The 23,173-nt window shown below is 48.9% G+C and overlaps 1 protein-coding gene across 3 annotated transcripts in view; it reads left to right on the forward strand.

Annotated features, from left to right (window-relative positions):
- CORO2B (coronin 2B) overlaps positions 1-23,173 on the forward strand; it is a 127,736-nt gene that overhangs the window by 46,056 nt on the left and 58,507 nt on the right. For 2 of the 3 annotated variants that reach the window (XM_036238596.1, XM_036238598.1), the window contains exon 2: positions 17,129-17,329. In XM_036238596.1, the coding sequence (XP_036094489.1) occupies positions 17,129-17,329 (201 nt within the window). Of the gene's footprint in view, positions 1-8,858; positions 13,465-17,128; positions 17,330-23,173 lie in introns of those variants that run through there. The other variant, XM_036238597.1, reaches the window with a different exon arrangement.

Below are 23,173 nucleotides of genomic sequence, written 5' to 3' on the forward strand. Positions count from 1 at the left end.
CTCAACAGTGTTGCTGGGCCCGCGAGGGGCCGTGTGAGCGGTTGTTTAGCAAGGACAGCATGCATCTGACTGTTTTTTTCTCCCAATGGTCATCGCTGCCACCCCAGAGCTGAGCAACTTTTCCAGCAACTGCACAGGAGGCAGAGGCAGCTGCATCAGCTTACCAGGAAGAACTCTGCTGAAATGAGAGAAAACCTGCAAAGGGAATGGAGGGTCCTAGGTTTTCCTGGCCCTCTAGCAAGGGCAAGCCTGCTGGGCATGGGGGGTAGGGGTGGCGGTGCCTCCTCATGGTCTCTAGATTCCTGGCTGTGTGAGAAGTGCCTCTGAGACATAGAGACCGCAAGGAGACAGATCACTGCAGTGTCCAAAGACTCAGACGTTTGCTACCCCCTGTTCTTTCTCTTGATCTCAGTTGGGGTACTCCTGTCTACAAATAATTTTTAAAAATCAACCAATAATTACTCGATCTGTAGGCATATTTATGGTTTATTGTAGAAGAGGCCCGGAGGGAGGAGGTCCTAGGGTTGGTTTTGTGGCTCAGCAGTGTCCTTAAGGGTGTAGGCTTTTCTATCCTTATGGTCTACCTCGTCATCATGTTGGCTTTTGATCATGGGCTTGTCAGCTCATGAGCCCAAGATGGCCGCCACAGCTCCAGGCTTTACATTCTCGAATGCAGACAAAGGCAGGAAGCAGCGCATCGGCCAGTACATCAACAAGGAGCTTTTCTTATGTGTCTCTCTTCTTTTATTAATAAGAAAAAAGTGTACCCAGAAGTCCCCCAGCACAGAACTGGGTCATAGGGCCTCTCCTAAGTGTAAGAAATCCTGGAACAGTGAGCACCCCTCCCATAGTGGAAGTAGGTGGAAAAGCGTGAGAATGGCTGGTATGGAGCCTGTCAGCAGCATCTGCCTCACCTCCCTTCTCCAGGCACTTGTCCCACTGCTCCCGGGGAACACCTATATGTCGTAGTCATGGAACAGTTCTGAAGTTGTGCTTGATTCCCACCCTGCACCCCAAGAAAGTCAGTCATTTATCCAACAATTGGTTATTTACTGTGTATGCAGGACACTCTAAGAGAGGCTAAGAGGCTGGAAACTCCTCTGAGGAGTAGGCATTGTTATTCTCCGTTTTTACAGATGAGAATTCAAGTTTCAAAAAATGAGTGAACTGGTCTAAATTATGTAGGGTGCACAACTAGTGGTACTAGAATTTAGACCCAGGTCTGTCTGGTTTCACAGTTTCTGCTCTTTCCAGCTTTCAAAACTGGCATGTGGGCCCGGCTCATTGCCTTCTAGAGCCTTCTCTTTACATATAACGAGAACCAATCAGACCCTCAAGTGTATACCAAACACCCACTAGGAGCTGCAGCCACAAAACGCTACAGGTGCTCAGGGAGGGTGAGTACTCGGGGACAGGCTGGTCAGAAATACACTGGGGCCGACTCATTAACCTTTTTACACCAGCAAACACACCAGAGAAGGTCCTGACACACCGGCACAAAGAGAGCCCCTTCTCTTCAGCTGTCAGAGATAAATCACTTCCACTTGCCAGTGTAGACACTCGCCAGTGTAAACTGGCTCAGAGGAGCTACCTAGGGAAGGTCACATGTTGTCCCTTCCCCATGGCCCGAATGGGTTCTTTTGGTTGCTAGAAACAGACTCTCTCTGTTACTGTTAGTAATGGGAGGCAGAAGAGTGACCGTCAGGCAGACCTCACAGGCTCCCAGGGGCAGCCACACAACCAGGCGTCAGAAGCCTGGAATGACGTGTCAGAGCTACCAATGTGGAGACCCACCCAATTATCTTGTTACCTCAAGCCTGGCCTCTGAGATGGTGATGAAGCTCTCTGACTCTGCCTCCTGCTTCTGTGGCCACTTCCTTGTGAAGGCACTTGAAAGGCACACCCCTCCCACCCACCCCCACGTTGCATAACTCCAGGGGGCGCTGTTCACATGGTCAAGCTGTGCAGGGCATAGCCTTCATGACCATGTGTGGCAGCCCTGATGACTTGGTTGTGCAAAGAAGATAGAGATTCTTCATTTTCTCTGAAGCTGCCCTGACCTCACATAGGAGCCCCACTTCACGGGGTCGTGGCCATAAGACACAGTCAGCCCCATTCAGTGGCATCGGTCTGATTCAGTAGTTTAAACAGTCCTGTGATGTAAAAGCTCAGCCTCTGGGGTAATTTTGCTTCTGCTTGAATAACTTCAAAGGACTCATCTTTCAGAGCTCCTCCTCCTCTGGCTTTTTTTCAAAATGGCATCTGGGGACATAGATGGCTGGGCTTTTGTGACCTCAGGTGTCAGGGAAGGGAGACTTCTGGCTCTGCACTGGTCCTTAGACATGTCTTGGTGATGTCTACTGAGGTGTGGCTGGCCCATCCTGTCCAAGGGTATTCTTTGGGCATCTGCCACTGAAATGTGCAGCTGACAAAGTTATGGTCTATTTTTCTTGACGCTGATGGCAAGGTCCATTCCCAAATGGGCCTTTGTCTCACTAGCCACCTTGTCCTTGGCTTGTCTCTCACCATGACACCTCTTGGTGGCCTGTGGCTCTTCGATCTTCCATATCTTCCTGCAAGGGCGGCTGGGTTCTCTCTACCAGCCAAGAGCTAAGGGAAGCTCGAGAGTGTATGCCTGGCCTTCTCTGTCTGGCCATTTCCCTCGTCCATTTTATTTCTGTAGGGCCACCTCTTATTTGGCCCAGGGTCATCCTAAAGAGTGGTCTGTCTCCTTCTAGAATCCCAACCAAGAAGTTGGAGAGAAACCGTACTACCCTCTGCCAAAGGCACCACCCTTGACCTACCAAGCACATTTCCCCCTAAGATTTGGGCCAAAAGTACGTTATGTCAGGACATGCATCTGAACGTGCACTTCACCTTCTATTTTCCGTCTCATTCTTGCTCTTTCCATCCTTGAGGGAATGGGCTCTCCCCTTCCTCCAGTGTCAGACTGGGACCTCTCTGTGATCAAGTCAGCCAGGCAGGACTTCTCATTTGCTAACAGGGGCAGATGGGAGTCGAGAAAAGCCTCTCAAATCTGGCTCTTAACACTGTTGTGTAGCTGCAAAATCCTATTTTGGATGTCAGAATCTGAATGTTTTGGATTTGTGACGGTCTTATCTCTCTCTGGGTAAATGGATGCCATTAAGAGGAAGGGAGGGGAAGTCACAGTAAGTACAAAAGAGTGAAGCACAACAACATATATAAAAAGTAAAAATGATCCTCTTCACACTTCGCTCCATCCTCTTCATGCCTTTCTCTCAGCTTGTGGCTTCTGCCTGTGCTGCCAACCACGGGCTCGACATAGCTCACATTTAAACTGTCCAAGGAAGAAGGTGAGTAGTTGAGCCAGTTCCACTGACTGTGGGTCACTCCTACTGGGTAGAGCTCTGGAGCTGAGCTGGAGATCATGTGGGACACAACACAGCCACCTAGATGAGGAACAGGGGCTGTCGTAGGGGAATTGTTGGCCAAAGATCCAGGCACATTTCCCTTTCCTTGCTGGTGCTAAATTAACTAGTAGACTCTTTTTACAAGGTGATGAGTGAAAGGTAGGGGACATCATGAGACAGTCATTAGTCAAAGGGTTTTCCAAACAAAAGCCATTTTATTTTCTCTGTAATATTCAGTTTAATCAAAAAGTTTCTACTCCAGTTTTTAAACCCTCAGCTGGTGAAACCCCTTGAATTGTTTCCAACACCCAGGAGGAAATGATGACTCCCAACACACACACTCTCACTCACACACACACACACACACACACACACACACACACACACATCATATATACCACACACATGCAGTGCGAGGTGGGCAATGCAAAGAGTTTGTCCCTAAATAAGCTCTGTGCGTGTGGCCTGCTGTCTGCTTCTCTGTGGGCAACTTGATGCACTGCCCTCTTTTATGCTCAGGATGATTAACAGTAATGTAAAGATTTTCAACTTTTTCTTTCTTACCTGGGGCACTGAGAGATGGGCCAGCTTCCTCTGCTCTAATAGAGACACTACAATGTAGCATGCAGGCCATTCTCTTCCATGCCCTCTCCTGGTTGCAATTTAAAGAAATTATCTCTTAGGAAGGGGAAGGCCCAGGTAGGTTGAGTTACCCCATTCCCCCAGGGACAGTTTATCAGCCCATCCTTTTTCTGTGTTGCCAGGTGGCAGGGAGTGGTCCTAGGGTCCCTCGGCTACAGGGACCAACGAGTAGAGGGTTCCTCAGCAGCACCCAGATGTAATTGCCTCCTTCCCTGCCCAGCACACTTGGCCCATTATTTCAGGAAGTTTCCTTGACAGGGAGCAGCATCAGCCCATGCTAGGTCTACACAACCATAAACATATGGGCCCTGATGTGCCCTGGCTTAGGGACATCTGCATGATCAGGCCTCCAGTAGGGAAGGCCTCCTGCATTAAGGGAATGCCCACCATGTGTCAGGGGTTGGGCCAGGCACTCCGAATGCAGGATCCCAAGTCATCCCAAGAGTCAGGCCGGGCATTTCCCAGGTAAGGAGCCTTGAGGTAGCAGCTATGCCTGGCATCTCCCCAGCTCAGCCTTTCACCTCAACTATCAAACAACTTTTTTTAAAAAAGTTGCTTAGACTTACCTTATCAAGAGACCAGAGAGCCATAAGGAGGATGTGAGTAAAAACTGCAGTGGAAAGAGAATTGGGCCGAGAACCAGAAGTCTTGGGCTAAATTCCACCAGCCCTTACTGAGCACTTACTACATGCCTGGTCTTGTGCTCCACAGTCTAGGAATGCAAAATAAAGCCCTGAAGGAATGCATTAGGCCCAGCTCCTCCACTGACTCGTTCTATGGCAGGGAGACCGTCAAGGGCAAATGAGATCACCTAAAGTCCTTTTTAATTGATTAATTTAGTTGACTGATTGGATACATTAATAAATTAATTGATTAATTTACTTGATTTATATGATAATTTTTGTATAATAGTTCGCAAAGCACTTTCACACACACATTACTTCACTGGAGTCTCACAACTATATTAGGAAAAAGGTATGAATTATATTCATTTTACAGATGGAGAAACTGAGATTTAAGTAAAGGGACTTAGGAAAGGTCACAGAGCTAGGGTTTCAGAGGCACAATGCTCCTTGCTATATAGCTCAGGGACCGAAAGACTTCAGTATCACCTGGCAACTTGTTAGAAACACACACTCTCAGGCCCTACCCGAGACTTCCTGAATCAGAAAGTGATGCACACTCAAGTTTGAGAAGCACAGAAGGAGAGCAGTGTTTCTCAACTTAAACACATGTATCTGCAAATCGCTGGGGAGCTTGTTAAACTGCAGGGTCTGCTTCCGTCCCAGGTGGGGCCCATCGTTCTGCATTTCTAATCCACTCACAGATGATGCCCGTGCTTCTGGTCCACAGACAGCACACTGGGAGGCTTGGGGGGAACGCAGATTCCCCAGCCCACTCCCAGAATGTGATCCTGCAGTCCTCTAGTGGAGCCTAGGAACCTGAATTTCTACAAACACACCTCAGGAAACTGGAGCTCACACCCAGAGGTTCCCTTCTCTGTGGTTCAAACTTCCAGGCATACACCCCAACCTCATTTTCAAAAGTTTTTCTCCTCGACTTCCCTTCTCCATTGGCCCTGAATCATCGATCTGCTCTTCTGCCAAACTGTGGGTTAAGGGGTGCGAGTGGGAGGCCATCCCTGAGCCAACGGGGCCCTCGGTTCCTCAAAATAGGTCAGGAGTCTGGCAGGACCAGGCTCAGTGGCTGCAAATAGAAACCATCTGTTGGTACTGTGCCTTGAGTTCCACCACCCCTCCCTCGCTGGGCAGAGGAAAACAGAATTCAAAGTCTGGTGGAGGGTGGGTACTTCCCTGGGCGGGGCCTGCCTGTCCCAGACACTCCCACTGGATCTGTCTGCTGAGAGAGGTGGCAGCTCCATGTCCCATGCCTCCAAGTCCCCACCCCCACCCTCACTTCCAGACAAAAGGCTTTTAGCGTGGATTGGTCATCAGGTGACTTTGCTGTGTAACCTTGGACAAGTCACTTCTCTCTTCTGGGCTTCAGTCTGTGAAATGAGAGGCTGGACTTTAGTGGACCCAAGGGTCCTCTCCCTGCCCTGGCAGCCTACGGTTACATGAAAGCCTTGTTTTGTGTGGGACCAAATGTAGGGAAAGTTGGGCCCATGGGGAAGCAGACATACTTCCCCAGCCTTCCACCCAGGTCAGATCTGACCAGTTGGGAACTGGTCTGCAGACCCCATAAGAGGGTGGACAAGGTTTGTGACCTGGGAGCACCAAGGAGGTTTTGGGAGGCTTTGAGGGGAAGTGACAGTCACCCTTCTTTATTCCTTTCCTCTTATTCCTTCACTCATTCATGTACTTAGCAAACATTTGTCAATACTATATTAATCCTAATGGGAAGCCCTGGAAAAATAAAGACGAATGAGACTTAGTTCCTGCCCTCAAGAACATCCAGTATGGCTAGGCAGTAAACATGTGAAGCAGAGATCCTGATGTGAGATCTAATTTCAGGCCTCAGTTCCTGCACATAAGCAAACCTTGGACAAGTCCAGTTTCACTTGTAAATGGGGATAATAGTTTGTATCTATTCCTTGGGGTTTATTATAGGATGTGATGCATGTTAAATGCTTGGCTCCTAGTAAGCATTTAATAAATGTTGGCTATTGCCATTAGTGCGATGAGCCAGGAAAAGGGATAGGTGAGATGACGAGACAAGACAGAACCTGAGGCCTTTAGGTAAGACCTCCCAGCTCAGGGGCCATTGCAGAGGGAAGTAGGAAGCTCTCCTGAAGAGCTTGGAGCAGAGGAGGCTGGCAGCTTTCCTCTCGTGAATCCAGTCCAGCTCAGCAGAACAGGAAGGCTGCAGAAATTCAGGGTAGACGCCTGCTCCACGAATAGACTTTGTTCCTAGCTAGACTTGCGTTGGGTGATGGGCAGAGTGCAGCATCCGTGGATGCCAGATCTGCGTCCTCCCATCTGCACACTGTTGAGAAGGCATCATCCCACCATGTTCATTCTCACTTGACTTTGATCCACTCCCTGATAGCATGAGGGCAGCAGGACAGAGCCAGGCAAGGGGAGGGATCCCCATTTCATGGCTGAGAAGGCTGAGGGGCTTGGTAGAGCTGGTAGAGCTGGCCTGGAATCTAGGCATTCCACACGTGCACAGGGTGGAGAGAAAGTCATTGAGGTGACTCTGGATCATGACCTTCTGCGACCCCTGTGCTTCCCAGCCAGGACCTCCTAGGTGTGAGGATTCGGTCTGATTCTTCTAGGATGTGACTTTTGGGGCTAATTAATATTCTCCCAGTGCTGTCTAGTAGAATATTTTGCAATGAGGGAAATGTTCTGTAATCTGCACTGTTCAGTATGGTAGCCACGAGCCACATGTGGCTATTGAGCACTCAAATTGTGGTTAATTTGAACAATTAAATTTTTAATTTGATTTAGTTTTAATTAGTCTGAAAGTAAATAGTCACTGTGACTAGTAGCTACCGTAGGGGACGGTGCAGCTTTGGCCTACGCTTAAGCACATAAGCTAGAGCAGATATTCTCAAACACCAGTGTCCACAGATATGTGTCTTAATAACAGGCCCCTCGGATGATTTCGCTGCATAGCCACGTGAGGGAATCACCAGACCAGGGGTCTGGGGAGAGACTGTCCTGAGGGGTGTGGTAAAAACCACAGAGTTCACGCAGCCTCCCTCTATCCCTCTGTCTGTCTCAGTGGTCTCTACCTCTTTTTTCTGTCATCTTATTACCGTCACAGGTTAACTCCAGCCTAACTACAAATCAGTGATGCCACATTGATACCTCGAAACCAGCCATGGTGGGAGTACTTCTACCCCAGAAATTGGCAGACTACCAACCAGGACTCCACACACACACCCCCACACCCCCCACCCCCACCCTCAGAGAGCTGATTGTTAATCATTTTTCAGCACACTACTGCCCTAGACCCCCTGGCAGGCACATTCTTCAATTGTTTACCATGTACCAAGTTCTGTTTTAGGCATTGCTGATACTGCAATGAACAGGAGAGACAAATCCCTGCCCTCCTGGAGCTGACAATCTAGTGGAGGTGAAGTTAAATATATAAATAGATAAGTTAAATATATAGTATAGTCGATAATCACATGTGCTTGAGGAACATCTCCATGAAAGGTCATTTTTCAAAAAAGACCTAAAGGAAGTGAGAAGAGAGAGCAGCATTTTCATAAGGTTACGTCACAGCTAAAGGGCATCGAGTCTCAGAGAGGTTCAGTGACTCGTCCAGGTTGGCCTGGGTGAAGTGGGACCAGGATTTGAATGTAGGTCCCTGGCTGCAGAATCCTCCCTCCTAACCATGGCTGTGCTGCTGAGCTGTGAGCTCTGGCCTAGAGGCGGACCATGGGCAGTGAGTCAGCCTCCTCTATCCTGCACCCCTGCTGCAATTGGCTTTGCCATGGGTGGCAGAGAATTCAGAGGCAGACCCTCAATGAATCCCTGGGTTCCTGGAGGCCCAAATCCAACGGATTCAGCGATCAGGGAGTATTCAAGAGAGAATGTGTGGTCCAGGTTCTTCATGCTGGAAATTTCGTGAATGGCTATAACATCTTCTCAGAAGTCCTTGAAGCCAGTGAGAATCCAGTGTCCTGGAATAGACCATGAAATGGCAGAGCTAGATGGTGGGCCACCTCGCTCAAACGCTTGTGGAAAAAGAAAGAGGGATCTGCCTGAGGGCCCCCAATGAGTCAGTGGCTGAGCCATCCAGAACACAGATTTCTGGCATCTTTCCTCACCCCAGAGGTTCTCAAACTGGGTTCCACATGGGCCTAGGGCTCTGCAGTGCAGTCCTTGGAGGCGTTCCCAGCTGTTTTCTAGACTTGAATGCAGACAGCTCTGACTTTGCCCATTTTACATTTTGAAGTTCTGAGTAATATTTTGTGTGGCGAGTGTTCTCCTGCTAAAACGGGAAGATCCTAGCCCTTCATTTCACAAAGGAGGAAACGGAAGGGTACAGTCCATCAGTAATTCGTACCCAGCCTGGTGAGCTTCTCAGATCCCTGGGCTGATTCACTCCTGCTCCCTTGTTTTGAACCACGCACTGTGACCATCCTGTGCGCCCAGCCCTGAGCTCGGGTAAGCAGAGCTGGCTCAGAGATGGAGGAGGACCAGGTGTTCTGCTATCACGCACGGACCCAGAATTTTACAGGCAAATGCAACAGAGGTATTGATAATAGTATCCGACGTTCATCAGCGTGGTGTGCCATTTGCAAAGCCCCTGTCACCTGTGTTCTCATGGCCTCATCTTCACAGGATTCTAGAATGTTACGTGTGGTTGACACATTTTGTGGAAGAAGACACTGAGCCTAGAGAAGGAAGGTGACTTGTCCCAGGCCAGACAGCTAGTGATTCAAACAAGACTGAAAATGCCAGCATTTCTCTGGCAGCACATGAACAAGGAGTGGCTGTCCCACAGGGCTGTCCCATGGGAACGAGTGCCCAGCAGCCACCAGGGCACATCCCAGAGGTCTCCTGGGCTCCTCCAGCTGACAGCTATCCGAGGATGCAGCCACAAGTTCCCCCTTACCTGAGCCAGAGACAAGAAAAAAACTGCTCTCATACATTTTTGTGTTCCAGTAAAGGACTGGATTTTAGTCATCATCATCTAGAAAAATGCATTCACTGGCCATAATAAATCATTTTCGGCATCAGAGGACAGGATACAATTTGCTTCCATGTGGAGTGTACATAGTGATTATCTCAGAGGAGAAAAAAGCCAGTCTCCATTTCTTAAGAGGCTCTAAGGGCCATCCAGCTGCAAAATGAATACTTCTTCCTTCCGGGCCCTCCTCCTCTCGGAGGGAGACTAGGATGGCCCTGGGCCCAGGGAGCAGACCCAGCTGCTGCACACATCTGGAGGCCAGAACCTCTCCCTCTCTCCTCCTGACCTCAACCCAGCCCAGCCCACTCCTCCTGCCAGAGCCTGGCCTTCCCTAATAAACACTTAATTGAGGTCAGAGTCTCTCCCTTCCAGGAGTAAGGGAGAGGGTAGGATTCATGTTTGGCAAGCATCTACCCTGTGCCAGACACCTTGCCAGGCACTTTGCATTTGGTTATTTCATTGCATCCAGTGAACTGGGTGACATTATTCCCATTTTATAGATAAAGAAACTGATGTTCGGAGAGGTTGAGTATTAGTCTGAAGTCACATAGCTAACAAATGGAAGGGAAAGGTTAGAAACCTTTGGATTCTTCCTGACTCTCAAAACCCCACGTGCTGTACAGTTTCTTTACATTTTTGTATTTTGTGTCTTATATGGAACAACGGGGGGAGGTATGCGTTTGGGTGGAGAGGCTAAGGGAGAACAGTACACTAAGAGTCAAGTTGTTGGCTGAAGTCTTGCTTCTGCCACTTCCATAGCTTGTGACTTTGAGCTAGTCTTTTAACCCCTCTGAGCCTCAGATTAGTCACATATATCATATATACTATATGTTTTCAATTGTTTTGTAATATCTGCCCAGCTCTGCCCAATGGTCATCTGGTAATGGTGGCAAATGAGGTAGTGTCTAGAGAAGGTCATGGCTGTGGCTGTGGGTGGTTTTTTGAGGCAATTTCACAGGCACTGGTCCCCTCGCTGATAGTGTGATGTCAGCGGCAAGGCCCCAGCCTGAGAGCTGTCCTGAGTTCAGACGCCTGGGCATCCTAATGACAGGAAATGAGACGAGATGAAGCTGCACGACAGGAGGACAAACACCACAGAGGAGGGACTTGGGTCCGGAACTGCGGTGGGGGGAGGATAAGGACAAGGATGAGGCATCAGCTTAAAAATGAAACTCTAAACCTCCGCGAGCTGAAGTCACAGCCCTGGGGTAAGGTTCTGGGAGAGGCTGCACCCTGCAGCATCCGAGGAACTGGGTACTTGTGCCTGACCTTGGCTGTTGCCCTCCCACCATACTGAGAGATTATTCAACCAGAATCACTAGGATGTTCCCACCAGACAGGAGCCCTGGACCAGGCCTGGAGTGGAGTGGGGCTGTGCAGGGGCCAGAAGGAGATGGATGATCAGATAACTTACAATCTAGTAATAGGAGAGAGAAAACATATATACCTATAGCTTAAAAGAAGTGGCCAAGCATCAGTCAGCTCTGTGGGATGCCCTAGGGGGAGATGGCAATAGCCATCATAGCCACTGTCATTCAGGGTCACAGCAACCCAGCTAGGGAGGCATTGCAGTCCTGTTTCACAGAGGAGGAAGGTCCCTGGCTGGGGTGGCAGAACCAGGGTTCCTACTGGGCACTCTGACCTTAACATTTCTCTTTGTTTTAGCACAATGACTTTCATAAAGTAAAGGAGCCCAATGATCTCTGGCCTAGAAGGGGTCTGGTTCCATCCATTGTTCCATGTTACCCATGACTAGAAGTCATCTGCCTGAATCTTGACCTCCTCCAGTGATGGGAAGCTCATTACCTATCCTTTTCCATCTCAGGCAGATCTAACCATTAAGAAAGTCCTTCCTTGAGGGGAGCTCAAATGTATCTCAGTCTGGTCCTGAAAGGTTCAGAAAGTGTGTTCTGCCCTCACTAGAACTAGTTGAGGGAATCCACCAGGATCTGGGCTGGGTTTGGGGGTAAAGGGCAAAAAGCAAAGGGCCGGATTTTTGGGTTACCTCTTGGCTGCTCCCACCGATTTCCCTTTGAGATCTGGCAGCTCCTCCAGTCCCAGCCTCAGTGTGGCTTCCTCTCTCTGGCAGGGTAGGGAGGAGTCTTTTCTGTTCCCTGCCTGCACCCCCATGCGGCTGACCTCAGAATGAAGTCAGCCCCTTAGCAACTGCGGGTGGAAAGGTCAGACCTCCTAGAGTTGAAGACACTCCACGTTGCCACAGTGTGTACTGGGGCATGATCCCATCTCCTGGTCTTCCTGCCTTCTGTCCATCATCCTCCATAACAAACCCTTATCACTGGCTGGCCAGTCCCCTCACTGCCACCAGCCCAACCAGGTGCACACTCACCCATTCTCCCTGGCCTCCCTTCCCCATCCTTGCCTCCAGCAAAGCCAGTTAATGATAGGGGTGTCTTTAACCTGCATTGAACCAAACCAACTCCTAAAGTTTCTAAGGAACACAGGAATTGCTTTGAAGATACCACCAAGCAACATGAGACAAATTGCTGGGACAGTTGATAAGACAAATGACTTGGTATCTTCAAAAAGTCAATGCTACTTAAAAAAAATTTTTTTTGAAAAGATAATTGGAATGTTCTAGATTTAAAGGAGGCAAATGAGAGATCACAACAAAATGAAATACACGGGAGCAAAGTGGCTCCTTACCCTGGTTCAAAATATGGAATTGCTATAAAAGTCATTTTGGAGAATATGGACTGGATATTATATGGTATTGAGAATTTGTTAATTTTCTCAGATGTGATGTGCTAATGTAGGAAATTGTCCTCCTTTGTAGGAAATGCATGCTGTGCAATAATGGGGCAGGAGTCATGACGTTTGCAACTTCCTTTTAGATGATTGCACAAAAGAAAAAAAGTATACACACACAGAAGTATGGCAAAATGTTAACGATAATTCACCTAAGATGGTGGGTGATTATTGTATTATTCTCTCAACTATTTCTGTATTTTGAAATATTTCATAATAAAAAGTTGGCGAAAACATAAAATGGACTGCAGAGTCAGAAAGGATAGGTTCAAATCAACCCTGCACTTGCTGTCTGAACTTGGACTGAGTCTGTTTCCCACCCTGTGTACTGCCCTGTAGTTCCCACCCAGGGGGGGTTACAAGACCAGCCGATGTATGCACAGTGCCTGGTGCCCGGTGTGGGTTGGATGGCTTCATGAAGCTCGCCCTGATCCCCTCTCTCCTTCCCTGACCTCTTCTTATTCCTGTAGCACTTACTGTCTGTATAGTCTGTTTGCCACCAAGTGTCATTGTTGGGTTATCGTAAACTTGTCAGGCATCGGTTTCATCCCCTCCACTAACTAGCTTGTAAGATATTTAAAAGCAAGGTCTGTGTATCTGCTGGTTTCCAGAGCACTTCTCAATAGACTGCTGGAGCCATGGGAGTGTGTACCTTCATTATCTCATTTTTAGTCTTCAAACAACCACACAAAGTACAAAATTATGGATCTCATTTTAGAGGTGGAGCACCTGAGACTCAGAGAGTCAAAGCATCCTCCCCAAGGTTTGTAGGAGTCAGAAGGGGGAGTGGAAATGCAGGAATGCAGAGTCAGAGGTCAGTGCCCGGCCATGCATCCCTGCTGTGGGTACGTGTGGGGGAAGCTGCAGGCTCCGTGAGGAGGAACAATCGATCAGCAAGGGCCCAAACCTTTCTCTACCAGCCCTTCCAAAGGTCCAACACAGAGAATCTCTTTGATGAACCAGCCCTAGTTTACCAGCCAATAAGGAAAGGCCAGTCCTGGCTTGCTGAGGACAAAGCCCCTGGAAAAACACTCTGTTTTTCCCCAGGAAGCAGGTCTGTATCATTCTAGAGCCTGCTTGGGGGCTGGGGGAAAAGGGGGTACCAACCCCGAGAGACATGCTCACTAGAAGAACAAGCCTGCTGAGTGCAGACCCCCCAGCCTGAGGGCTCTGGCTCTCCAGGACACAGCATCTAGCTGAGAAAAGCTAGCCGGGCCATGAGAGGCAACATGAGACGTGTTCAAGAAGAATGCAAGCATGCCCACTAAGAGCCTCGGCCGCAAATGCCTCTCAGTTGCTGTATGTACACCTTGAGGAATGGGGAGCCGGGGAGATGGTGGAGAGAGGGAAGAAAGAGCAAGGAGTGGGACAATGCAGAAGGAGCAAGGAAACGAGGAAGAAGAAAAGTCGAGGAGAGGTGGAGGAGGAAGTGGTAAAGCCAGATGGGAAAACAGACTCAGAAATGGCCGGCATCATCCGGGGAAATATGCACGTGGTGTGGAAAGTCTGGCGAGTTTGTTGACCTCCAGCCTAGTGGAAAAGGCTGGGGACCCTGAGAGCCTGTGCTCAGCGCCGCCCCCTCCCTCAGCCTGCAGAGCTCTGGGGTGTTAGGAAAGAACAGCGGAGAAGGGCAGCCCCCACAGAGCCCAGCCTTTCCTCTTCTGCCTCAGATTCTGCCCTATGAAGTCACCATTCGGAGGGGTACCAGGCCTGTGCTGCGCCCCTCGCAGCAGCTTGGCACCGACTCCTCCTCATGCTCGGAAACTATTAGCCTCCTTTATATAAGAGCAGGTAGAGGTGGCACAGAGAGGTTAAGTGGCTTGTCCAAGTCACACAGCTAGGCAGCAGCAGAGGCAGCACTTGCATCTAGATCTGCCTGGCTCGCAGTTCAGTTCTTGTACCCTTCCCCTCACAGCTGCCCATAAGACCTTGCAGTGAAGGCCACAGTGAGGAAATGCACAGAGCTGGGCCATTGTAAACCGGCCTTGTTCAACCCATCCCAGGTGCCTGACCATGGGCTGTGGTGGGGGTAGGTAGAGAACTCATAGTCCTGCTCACTGGGCTCAGGCTAGGAGGTGGCTCCCTGAGCCTTCTGGAGGAAGCTGAGCTTACCTGTCTGTCCGCCCCGACCAGGCTGAGCTTCCTTCAAGGAAGGGCTGGGCGTGTCATGGGCCAAGTGCTCAACCGGTCTCCCCAAGGCATCCAGGACCCACTGGACCTGCCCAGGAAGAGCACAGGGCCAGTCTTCAGTCCTGCTCAGGCCCTGGGGTCACTGCCTGCCCTCACGGAGAGAGCCTGTGACAAGGTCTAGAGTAGGAGCCAAGCGAGAGGTGCTGGCTGTCCAGGGGTTCCAAGGGCCTCGCTGTGCGCTGTGGAGTCTGGGCTGTGGAGTCAGGGTTTCGTCAGGCCCTGAAGGCTGGCTAGAGAAGGGAGAAGGCATTCCAGGCCAGAACTGCACCAGCAAGGAGCGGGAGGTTGAAATGAGCAAGCTCGGCACCACCTCCGTTCTCTCGCATGGGAACTCTGTCATCTAGAATGTTCCACCTGGAAGAGACAGAGTGATTTCCAACGCTTGCATAACAGATTGAATTTTTGCCAGGTCCATGTACTACCCATACCATATTTTTCTTTGAATTGATTCATTATTTTTTAACTTAACCTTATTAGCAATAATATCTGTGAAAGCATGAATTTGGCATGCAAGTTATATTTTTTTCTAGTGCAAATTAAAATAAACACATAACTACCAAAATTAAAAGCTTTATCTCTGTACCACGTGAAGGAACCATGAGCGACCGACCACCTGGGACTCCACTCTGAGAATCGCTGATGTAATCCTGAGGAAGAGTCAGATGCCGAGAGAGCCAGAGGGCCTTGCCCGAGGTCACACAGCCAGGAGTGACCGACTGGGCTCCTGTCCAGTGTGCTTGCCCCTCCATTGTCTTGATCGGTCTTGGGCAGAACTCAGCAGAGAGAGGAGAAGGCAGGCAGTGGGGTACAGCGAGGGCAGAGACTGGGTGGTAGGGAGGAGTGGAGAGCAGGGAGACTGGCCCTGCGGGGTGGTGTGTGACCTGGGGAGTGGAGAATAGGTGGGTGGCAGCTAAGAGGGTTTGCCTGAAGGCGAAGAGCCTTCCCTGGATTCTCCTCATTGGATCTGAACTTCTTCCTTCAATAAAGAAGCCTTTGTGGCTGAGCTCCTGGCTTTATTCAAATCAAATGCAAAATTTCGTTTTCAGTCAAATTCTCAGAGTTGGTTTCCTGATTCTGTGGCCGTGCTTCCTTTTGTTGTCCTTCCCTTGGAAACTTTATGTGAAGAAATGAGCCTGCCCACTTCTGTCCTGAGATGGGGAGGGATCCTCAAGGTTCATCAGGAAATTTGGCAGGAAGGGGAGGGAAAAATAATGGCAAAGCTGGGCCAGAGGCACGTTCATTTTACGGAGCATTTATAGAGCTCCTGCTGTAGTCAGGCCCCCCGCTGGGTGCTGGCTTGTGGCTCACTGGATGCGTGTCAGCCAGGAGAGCACCTACTTGGGCTCCGCCTGTGATGGTGTCCATTCGTTAGGTTCCCCAGAGCAGGCACCATCCTACAGCGAAGCCGGACACCACTGCAGGCTGCCCGCCCCGTCCTCGTCCACCCGCTTGTGCACATCTGTGTTCTCCGCTGTGCGTAGCACGGGACAGGCATGTGGTAGGAACCGCTGGTTTTGCTGGTTGGTTGGAGCCTGTGTCATGGCGGGTGGGCAGGAAGGGCTGGGGAGGGGCATCACTCCAATCTCTAAAACAAGGGCTCTCAGACGTTAGTGTGCTTCTGTCTCGCTGCAGGGGATGGGAGCTAGATTTAAATGCTAATTTCTGGGCTCCGCACTGCAAATAATAAATTCAGTAGGTCTGGACTGGGACCCAGGAATCAGCATATCTAACAAATGATGTGAGAGGAGGCTCAGAAACCTCCCCCACACCAGACGATTTTGATACAGTTGATCTGTGGGCCACACATCGAGAAGCCTTGCTCTAAAGGGTAGTCTGGCATAGGAAAAAGTCTCAGATTTCCAGTCAGAAGACCTGCGTTCGTGGCCCTATGCATTATCTGTGTGACCTTGGACAAGTCACTTAACCTGTCTGTGCCTGGCGGTGACAGTAATGATGACATGTAGGACTAAGCAATTTCTGGGTGCACTTACAGATTAGAAGCCCTAGAGAGAATCAGAGGAGAGGATGATAATGGGTGGTCGTTTGCTTCCTTACACATAGAGGGAGACATTGTGGTCCCACCTCTCCCCGTCAGCAATGTTCTTTCTGAACACACAGGCTTCTCTGTCTGCCCCTCCTGCACTGAACTGAGCAGTTTCTGGTACACAGGAGGCAGCCCATGCGGGTTTTGGGGTGGGTGGTCTGCTCTGTCACATGGCACATCCCGTGGAAGTGAAAGGACCCTGCATCCTTTCTGGAAAGTGGAATGGGCATGTGTACCCGCAGCAAGAAACGTGTGACTGGCCTCATGCTGCTCTTTGCTCCTGCAGGGCTTTGTTAAAAGAGGGTGCCCTCTAGCACAGGGCCGGACACAGGATTCTTGGAGACTCTTCTCCTCTCCCGAGGGCGGCACCAGGGCTGGCCCACTTCCTGCATCCCTGGGGAGCAGCATCCCTCTCCGAGTCCAACCCGGGCCCCTTTTGGAAACAGCGACCAGCCTGACTCTAGTCTCTCCTGGCCCCTCACAGATGTCCTGGCGTCCGCAGTACCGTAGTTCCAAGTTCCGGAACGTGTATGGAAAGGTGGCCAACCGGGAGCACTGCTTCGACGGGATCCCCATCACCAAGAATGTGCACGATAACCACTTTTGTGCTGTCAACACCCGCTTCCTGGCCATCGTCACCGAGAGTGCAGGAGGAGGGTCCTTCCTAGTCATCCCTCTGGAGCAGGTAGGCGCCTGGCACCTCCCTATTCAGCCCCAGGGCGGGAAAAAGGCCCTCCTTGTTCACTACTGGGCCTGCTGCCTCTATTTCTCTCAGCCCCCCACCACCTGTTACTTCCTCATCATGTGTCCAGTGGCTATGCCTTCCCAAGGTTTTCCTGAGATTCATCAGAACAAGTGCAAGCTGGGATCCAAGAGACCCGAGGTCTGATTCCAGAATTTCCCCAAAGGTGTGTACTTGAACGAGTCACTTCCCTCAGGGTATCTGGAGTTCCCATTAACCTGAGGGACTGATCTCCAAGGCTGGGTCCAGCTCTACCATTCTGTGTCCTGGATGTCCTTTTGGTTTGGAGCTGGAAGGGGTGAAGACCCAGCCAAAGGCACATTGGACATCTTCAAAAATGGTACACTCGGTAAAACAAAAACATTACAAGCACTTCACGGGGAGACTGGAAATCATTTACTTCCTCCGTCACCCCCACTTTCCATCTAAAAGTTCCCCCTTCTGCGGCTGCCTTCATGAATATAGCAAATTAAATCTGCAAAGCCCAGATCATGAAATTTTGAAGCTCCGTCATTCAGGCAATCCCTAGAGGCCCGTGGGAGGTCACACGCCTCAGAAAAAGTGCTCGCTGTCAGTCCTGCTTGTTTATGGCTGAGCTCTCCCTTCCTGTCCTGACTCATCTCCTCGCCCACCCTCCACCAAACTGCTCAGGGGGAGGAGGAGGTGCTCGGGGAAGGAAGCCTTGGTTCTTGAAATCCACCATCAGCTGGCGGTGGAGGGTGGATTTTTCCAGTCTCCTTCCCACATTGGGGGAGCACAGATTTGAGAAGGATTTGGGCCAGGTCCTCCCTTCCACCAAAGGAGGCAGCTTCAGTGACACTGAGGACAAAGCCTGAGTGAGGCACAGAGAGGTCTGAGAAGCAGTGGACTTGGTGGCAGGAGGTCTGGGTTCTAGTTGGACTCTGCCACTTGCCAGCCCTTTGACATCAGGCATGTCACTTAACCTCTCTGCACTTTATTTTCCTGTAATGGTACAGTGGGGCTCCTAAATCCTCCTCCACCTGTACCCAAGGTGTTGGCTTTGAGTGGGATAATGGACATGAAAACTTCGTGTGAATGACATGACATGTTTAAGATGTTTTGCTACTCCCTAGGGAGAGTTGTCAGCTCAGCTCCTCAACTTTGCAGATGCCCTCAGTGGCTCTAGCACATTTGGAAGGATTCCGACATGCAGCTTGCCTCCCCTCCAGAACCAGATGGGTTCAGATACCTGTCTGCCTCAGACACCAGCTCAGCTCCAGCAGCAGCAGGTCTGCAGGTCCTCCGCAAAGTTCTTACTAGGGCTCAAGGGCATCACTGGCCCCCTGCCATACTCCAATATGTGGCTTGCAAAGGTCAATAGTCAATGCCTCACAGAATAACAAAAATTAATTGCAAATGGATTAAAGACTGCAAAGGGACAGGAAGGGAAAGGAAGGGAAGGGAAGGGAAAAGCTGCAAGTATATTAGAGGAAAATGGAGAGCATTTTAAAAATCATGCCATGAGAAAAGACTTTCTAAGCAAGATGAGAATCCCCAAGCCATAAAGGAAATGATTAATAAATTAGAATAATTTCTTTCAAAGTAAAGTTTCTGTGCTACAACGAGACATGTAAACAAAATTAAAGGAAACCACATAATTGAGTACAATAGTTAAAATATATAACAAGATACATGTCCAGGATATATGAGGGTCCCAAAGAAATCAATAAGAAATAGAACCTAATAGAAAATGAGCTAAGGATATGAATAGGCAATTCTCAGAAGACAAAATATATCATTTAACCTGTTAAAGAGGAAAAGATTTAGAAGAGCAATGATCTTTCTTGTTGCCAAAGTTGTGAGAGAACAGGCGCTCAAATGCTCTCTTGGTGTATTTGGTGTATTACATCTGTGAGATGTACATGAGGCAACTTGGCAATATGTATTAACATTTAAAGATGCATGTTCACTGGTCCAGCCATTCTACTTCTAGGAATCCATCCTACAGAAACATTCTCGAGTAATATATTCTGCATTTTTAGTACTTGATTTTTTTCACAAACATCAATTTTTTTTTATTATTTCCAATAAAAATAAAATGTCTCTCTCGAATCACAATAAACGTTTCTAAACTCTTCCCCTCGATTTCTGTAATGGTACCGAAGAGTTTTACACTGTCAGTAGCCCTGGTATAAAATCTGATCGGATTTCGTAAACACTTCATGGACAGCAGAAAAGAAAGTACTCTTTACAGAGTATAAGTCTCTATAGAAATATACAATATATCTGTATATATACATATATAGTCAATGTACACATAGCTTTTCAACTTTATTTGGTCACACTCTCCGATACATTTCGTTTAGTTTGATGAATAATGGACTGATAGTGATGGCTCACATTGCCAGTTAGGTTCTTCCGTTTTCTCTCATTTCATTAGGTTTTCACTTTATGTACAAGATGGTTTGTGCAGCACTTTTATAATAGTGAAAACTGGAAACAACCTGCAGGTCCATAAGTAAGGAAATGGGTGAACAAATTAGGGTGCAGCCACACAATGGGATACCATACAGTCATCAAAATTAATGATGCAGGGCAGTCGCTCTTAAGCGTTCGGCCTCAGAATCACTTGATACTCTTAACAGTATTTAGCATATTCAAAATTAAAATGAAGAGATTTCAAAAATATGTATTTGTTAGTTTACTTAAAATAACAATAATAAACCCATTTCATGTTCTTCCCTCAAAAAAAACAAACAAACCATATTTTTAGAAAAAATAATTTTATTGTCCAAAACAAAAAAGTAAAATTAGATGAATGGCGTTGTTTTACACTTTGGCAAATCTCTTTAAGTTAGTCTGGTTAATAGAAGACAGCAGGATTTGCATGTCTGCTTGTGCGTTCAGCCTGTTGAGACATCACACATCATGCAGCCTCTGGAAGACTCCACTGTGCACCCTGGAGAGAATGAGAGGAAATGGCAAATAATGTCTTTGTATTATTATGAAAATAGCTTTAACCCAACAGACTCCCAGAAAAAGTCTTGGGGATTCCCCAGAGGTTTCAGACCATACTTTGAGAATATTTAATGAGAGAAAACTGCTTATGACATTATAGTTAAGGAGAGGAAGGTAAATATTTAAAGTCCCATTAAAAAACTATGTATCTATCTACCTGTTGGGAAAAGACAGAAAGAATACACCTAATGTTGAAAGTGGTTATCTTCCAGTATTAAGATCGTGGGTGCTCTTTCATTTTCTCCTTTTTCCTTAGCAATAGTTTCTAAATATTTTTTAGATGAACACTTGCTATTTTGTACTTTAGGGGGGGGGGAAATCTAATAAAAGCAGTCTGTCGACATGATGTGGCAGCCCCTGAGGTCTCAGACACGGCGCAGCCCAGAGCCGGCTGGGTTTGGCGCTCCCATATGTATGTTGCAAATGTTTTCTCCCAGACTAACACATGCTTGCGAACTTGCTGGAGAAAATGCTAACTTAATGGAGGTATACATCGTGAGGGTAAGGGGTGGCCATGGTCAGGAGCGGGTGGTGGTTCTAGATGGCTGGGAGGATGAGTCAGCTCCTCGTTCTGAGTGGTTCATTTAGTTTGAGACAGGACCCCAGATTCTGTGGAGCAATGGTCCTGCCCCCTAAGAGGGGCTGCTTTGGCATCAGTTCCAAACCCTGTCCCCCCTACCCCTCACTCCTCACCCCACTTCTCCGGCTGCCTGGGCCAGGGCTGTAGGCCTCCTGCCCGCTGTGCTGAGGCTGGGCTTGCAGTCAACTGCAGGCAGCCGGGCTGGTGGGGGCGAGGAGGCAGGGCTAAGAAACAATAACAATAGTGCTTAATCCAAAACCCCCTCATTATCTCAGCAGAGATGAGCTGTTCCACATTGGCCGATTTTCTGGGAAGAAGATTATATTATTTCAGCTCCAGATTTTCTCCCTCAGTTTGATAGAAACCTCTATAAAAACAGTTTCCTGTGTGTTCAATACAAATACAGAAAAGATTCGGGCTGTTTCTTGGTGAATCCTAATGATTGCTTTGAGCGTTAATTATGATCCGTGAACTCATGTGGCACACTTTCGTCTCTCTGCTACATTGTCCCTACAATGGCTCCAGACTGCTTTCCTGAGCAACAGGAAGGCCCAGAAACCCGTCTGCTTTTGTTGTTCTTTTCTGAATTGTTTTCCATCTACTGGTAGGTGTCCTTTCCATTCCTTTCTTGCTTCTCTGAGAGGTTTGGGCCAGATGAGACCAGCAGTAGCCCAGGACCCCTAAATTCTTGAGCCTTCTGAGGGAGACTCCCACTCTTCCAGGGAAAGTCTCTCTCTTTATTCCATTTCTCTCAAAGCCAGTTAGCCTGAGATTTCAATATTGGTGACTAAAATCTTTTCTCCAGGATAGGAAGCCCTGTCCACAGCAATTCCAAACAGTAATGTTGATGCCTTGCCTTTGTCCAGCACTCCGATCCAATGAACTCTGCCTTAATCAATCCCCTTGGGTAGTAGATAGACCTATCCCCATTTTACAGCTGGGGTAAGTGAGGCTGCAGAGGCAGGTGTGGAGCTGGGCAGTGCAGGAGCTGGACCTGAAACCAGCTCACTTATTTCTGAATCCATGACTCCTTCCACAGCCCACGATACTGATGAATGGATGAGTTCTGGCTGGCTGGCAGTTCTCAAAGGAGTGGATTTGTCTTCTCCGGGCTCTTGCTGCTATTGTGAAGGCCAGAGCCTGTTTTTTCCCTAGTTAACATTCAACTGCCAGCTCTCTCCTCTCTGGAGTGGAATGTTAAGCTGCAGATGGGGGAGCAATCAGCACCCTGATTGCCTGGCGCAGCTGGAGGAGCCTTATGAATATTCCAGAGACCAGGTACTGTGCCCAGGCCTGATTAACCACTTGAACCACCTCTTTCCTGCTGCACTCCGGGAGGGCTCCCTGTTACCTCCAGATCCAGGCCCAAGAAAGCCAAAGCTAGACACTGAGTCTTGCATGCCTAAGCTTTAGCCAGCTACCTAGTGCCCCAACTGGCACCTGGTAGAAGAGAAAGAAGCCTGGCCTGGACATCAGGGGTCTGGGTTCTCCTGGTGACCCAGTGGGCCTCAGCCCTGGCTGCACTCGAGAATCACCTAGGTGATTTTGATGGTTTAGGTGATTTTGACGGTCTAACATACCTGCTCTTTTGGAGTCTCACCTCAAGTTCCAAGGTGAAAGTACAGTTATTCTCCCCAGCAGATGAAGAAACAGAGGTTCGGAGAACTCAAGTGGCAGAATTTAAACCCAGGGCTCTCCCAGCCGCATGCCTGCCCACTTTACAGAGGGTTGGGGAGAGGCATGTCTGTCGAGGTGCCTTGTGGTATCATTGCTGTCATTCAAATGTCTCCAAGTATCTCACCGAATGTGCTGACACCACACGTGTCAATCTCTCCTGGAAGCCAAGAGAGCCAGTATTTCCTAGGCTCTGTAGGAAAGCTTCCTCTCTGAAGTTCTGAAACAACAATTTCGGTTGGCAGAGAGAGGTAGAGAGAGGTGTTCCAGAACAGGGGACCAGACAAGATAACATTCCTGCAGTCCTGAGACATAGACTGGGCACCCAGCCCTGTGCCAGGCACTGGGGACCCAAGTAACATCAGGCCTGGTCTCTGAGAGGCTCAGAGAGAGCATCCCATTTGTTAGCCAGGCAGGCGGGAGTTGTCTGCGAGGATCCTGCCCATGTCTTGCTCAAGCAACCGACTCCGTGGTCCATGGAAGGAACTATTGAACATGCCCATCTCAACTGCTTCTTCCAATAGTTCAGAATGACAGGGCACCATTGCATTCTC

The sequence above is a fragment of the Rousettus aegyptiacus genome, unplaced genomic scaffold (genome assembly GCF_014176215.1).
Source record: "Rousettus aegyptiacus isolate mRouAeg1 unplaced genomic scaffold, mRouAeg1.p scaffold_m13_p_3, whole genome shotgun sequence".
In the NCBI taxonomy this organism is placed as follows: Eukaryota; Metazoa; Chordata; class Mammalia; order Chiroptera; family Pteropodidae; genus Rousettus; species Rousettus aegyptiacus.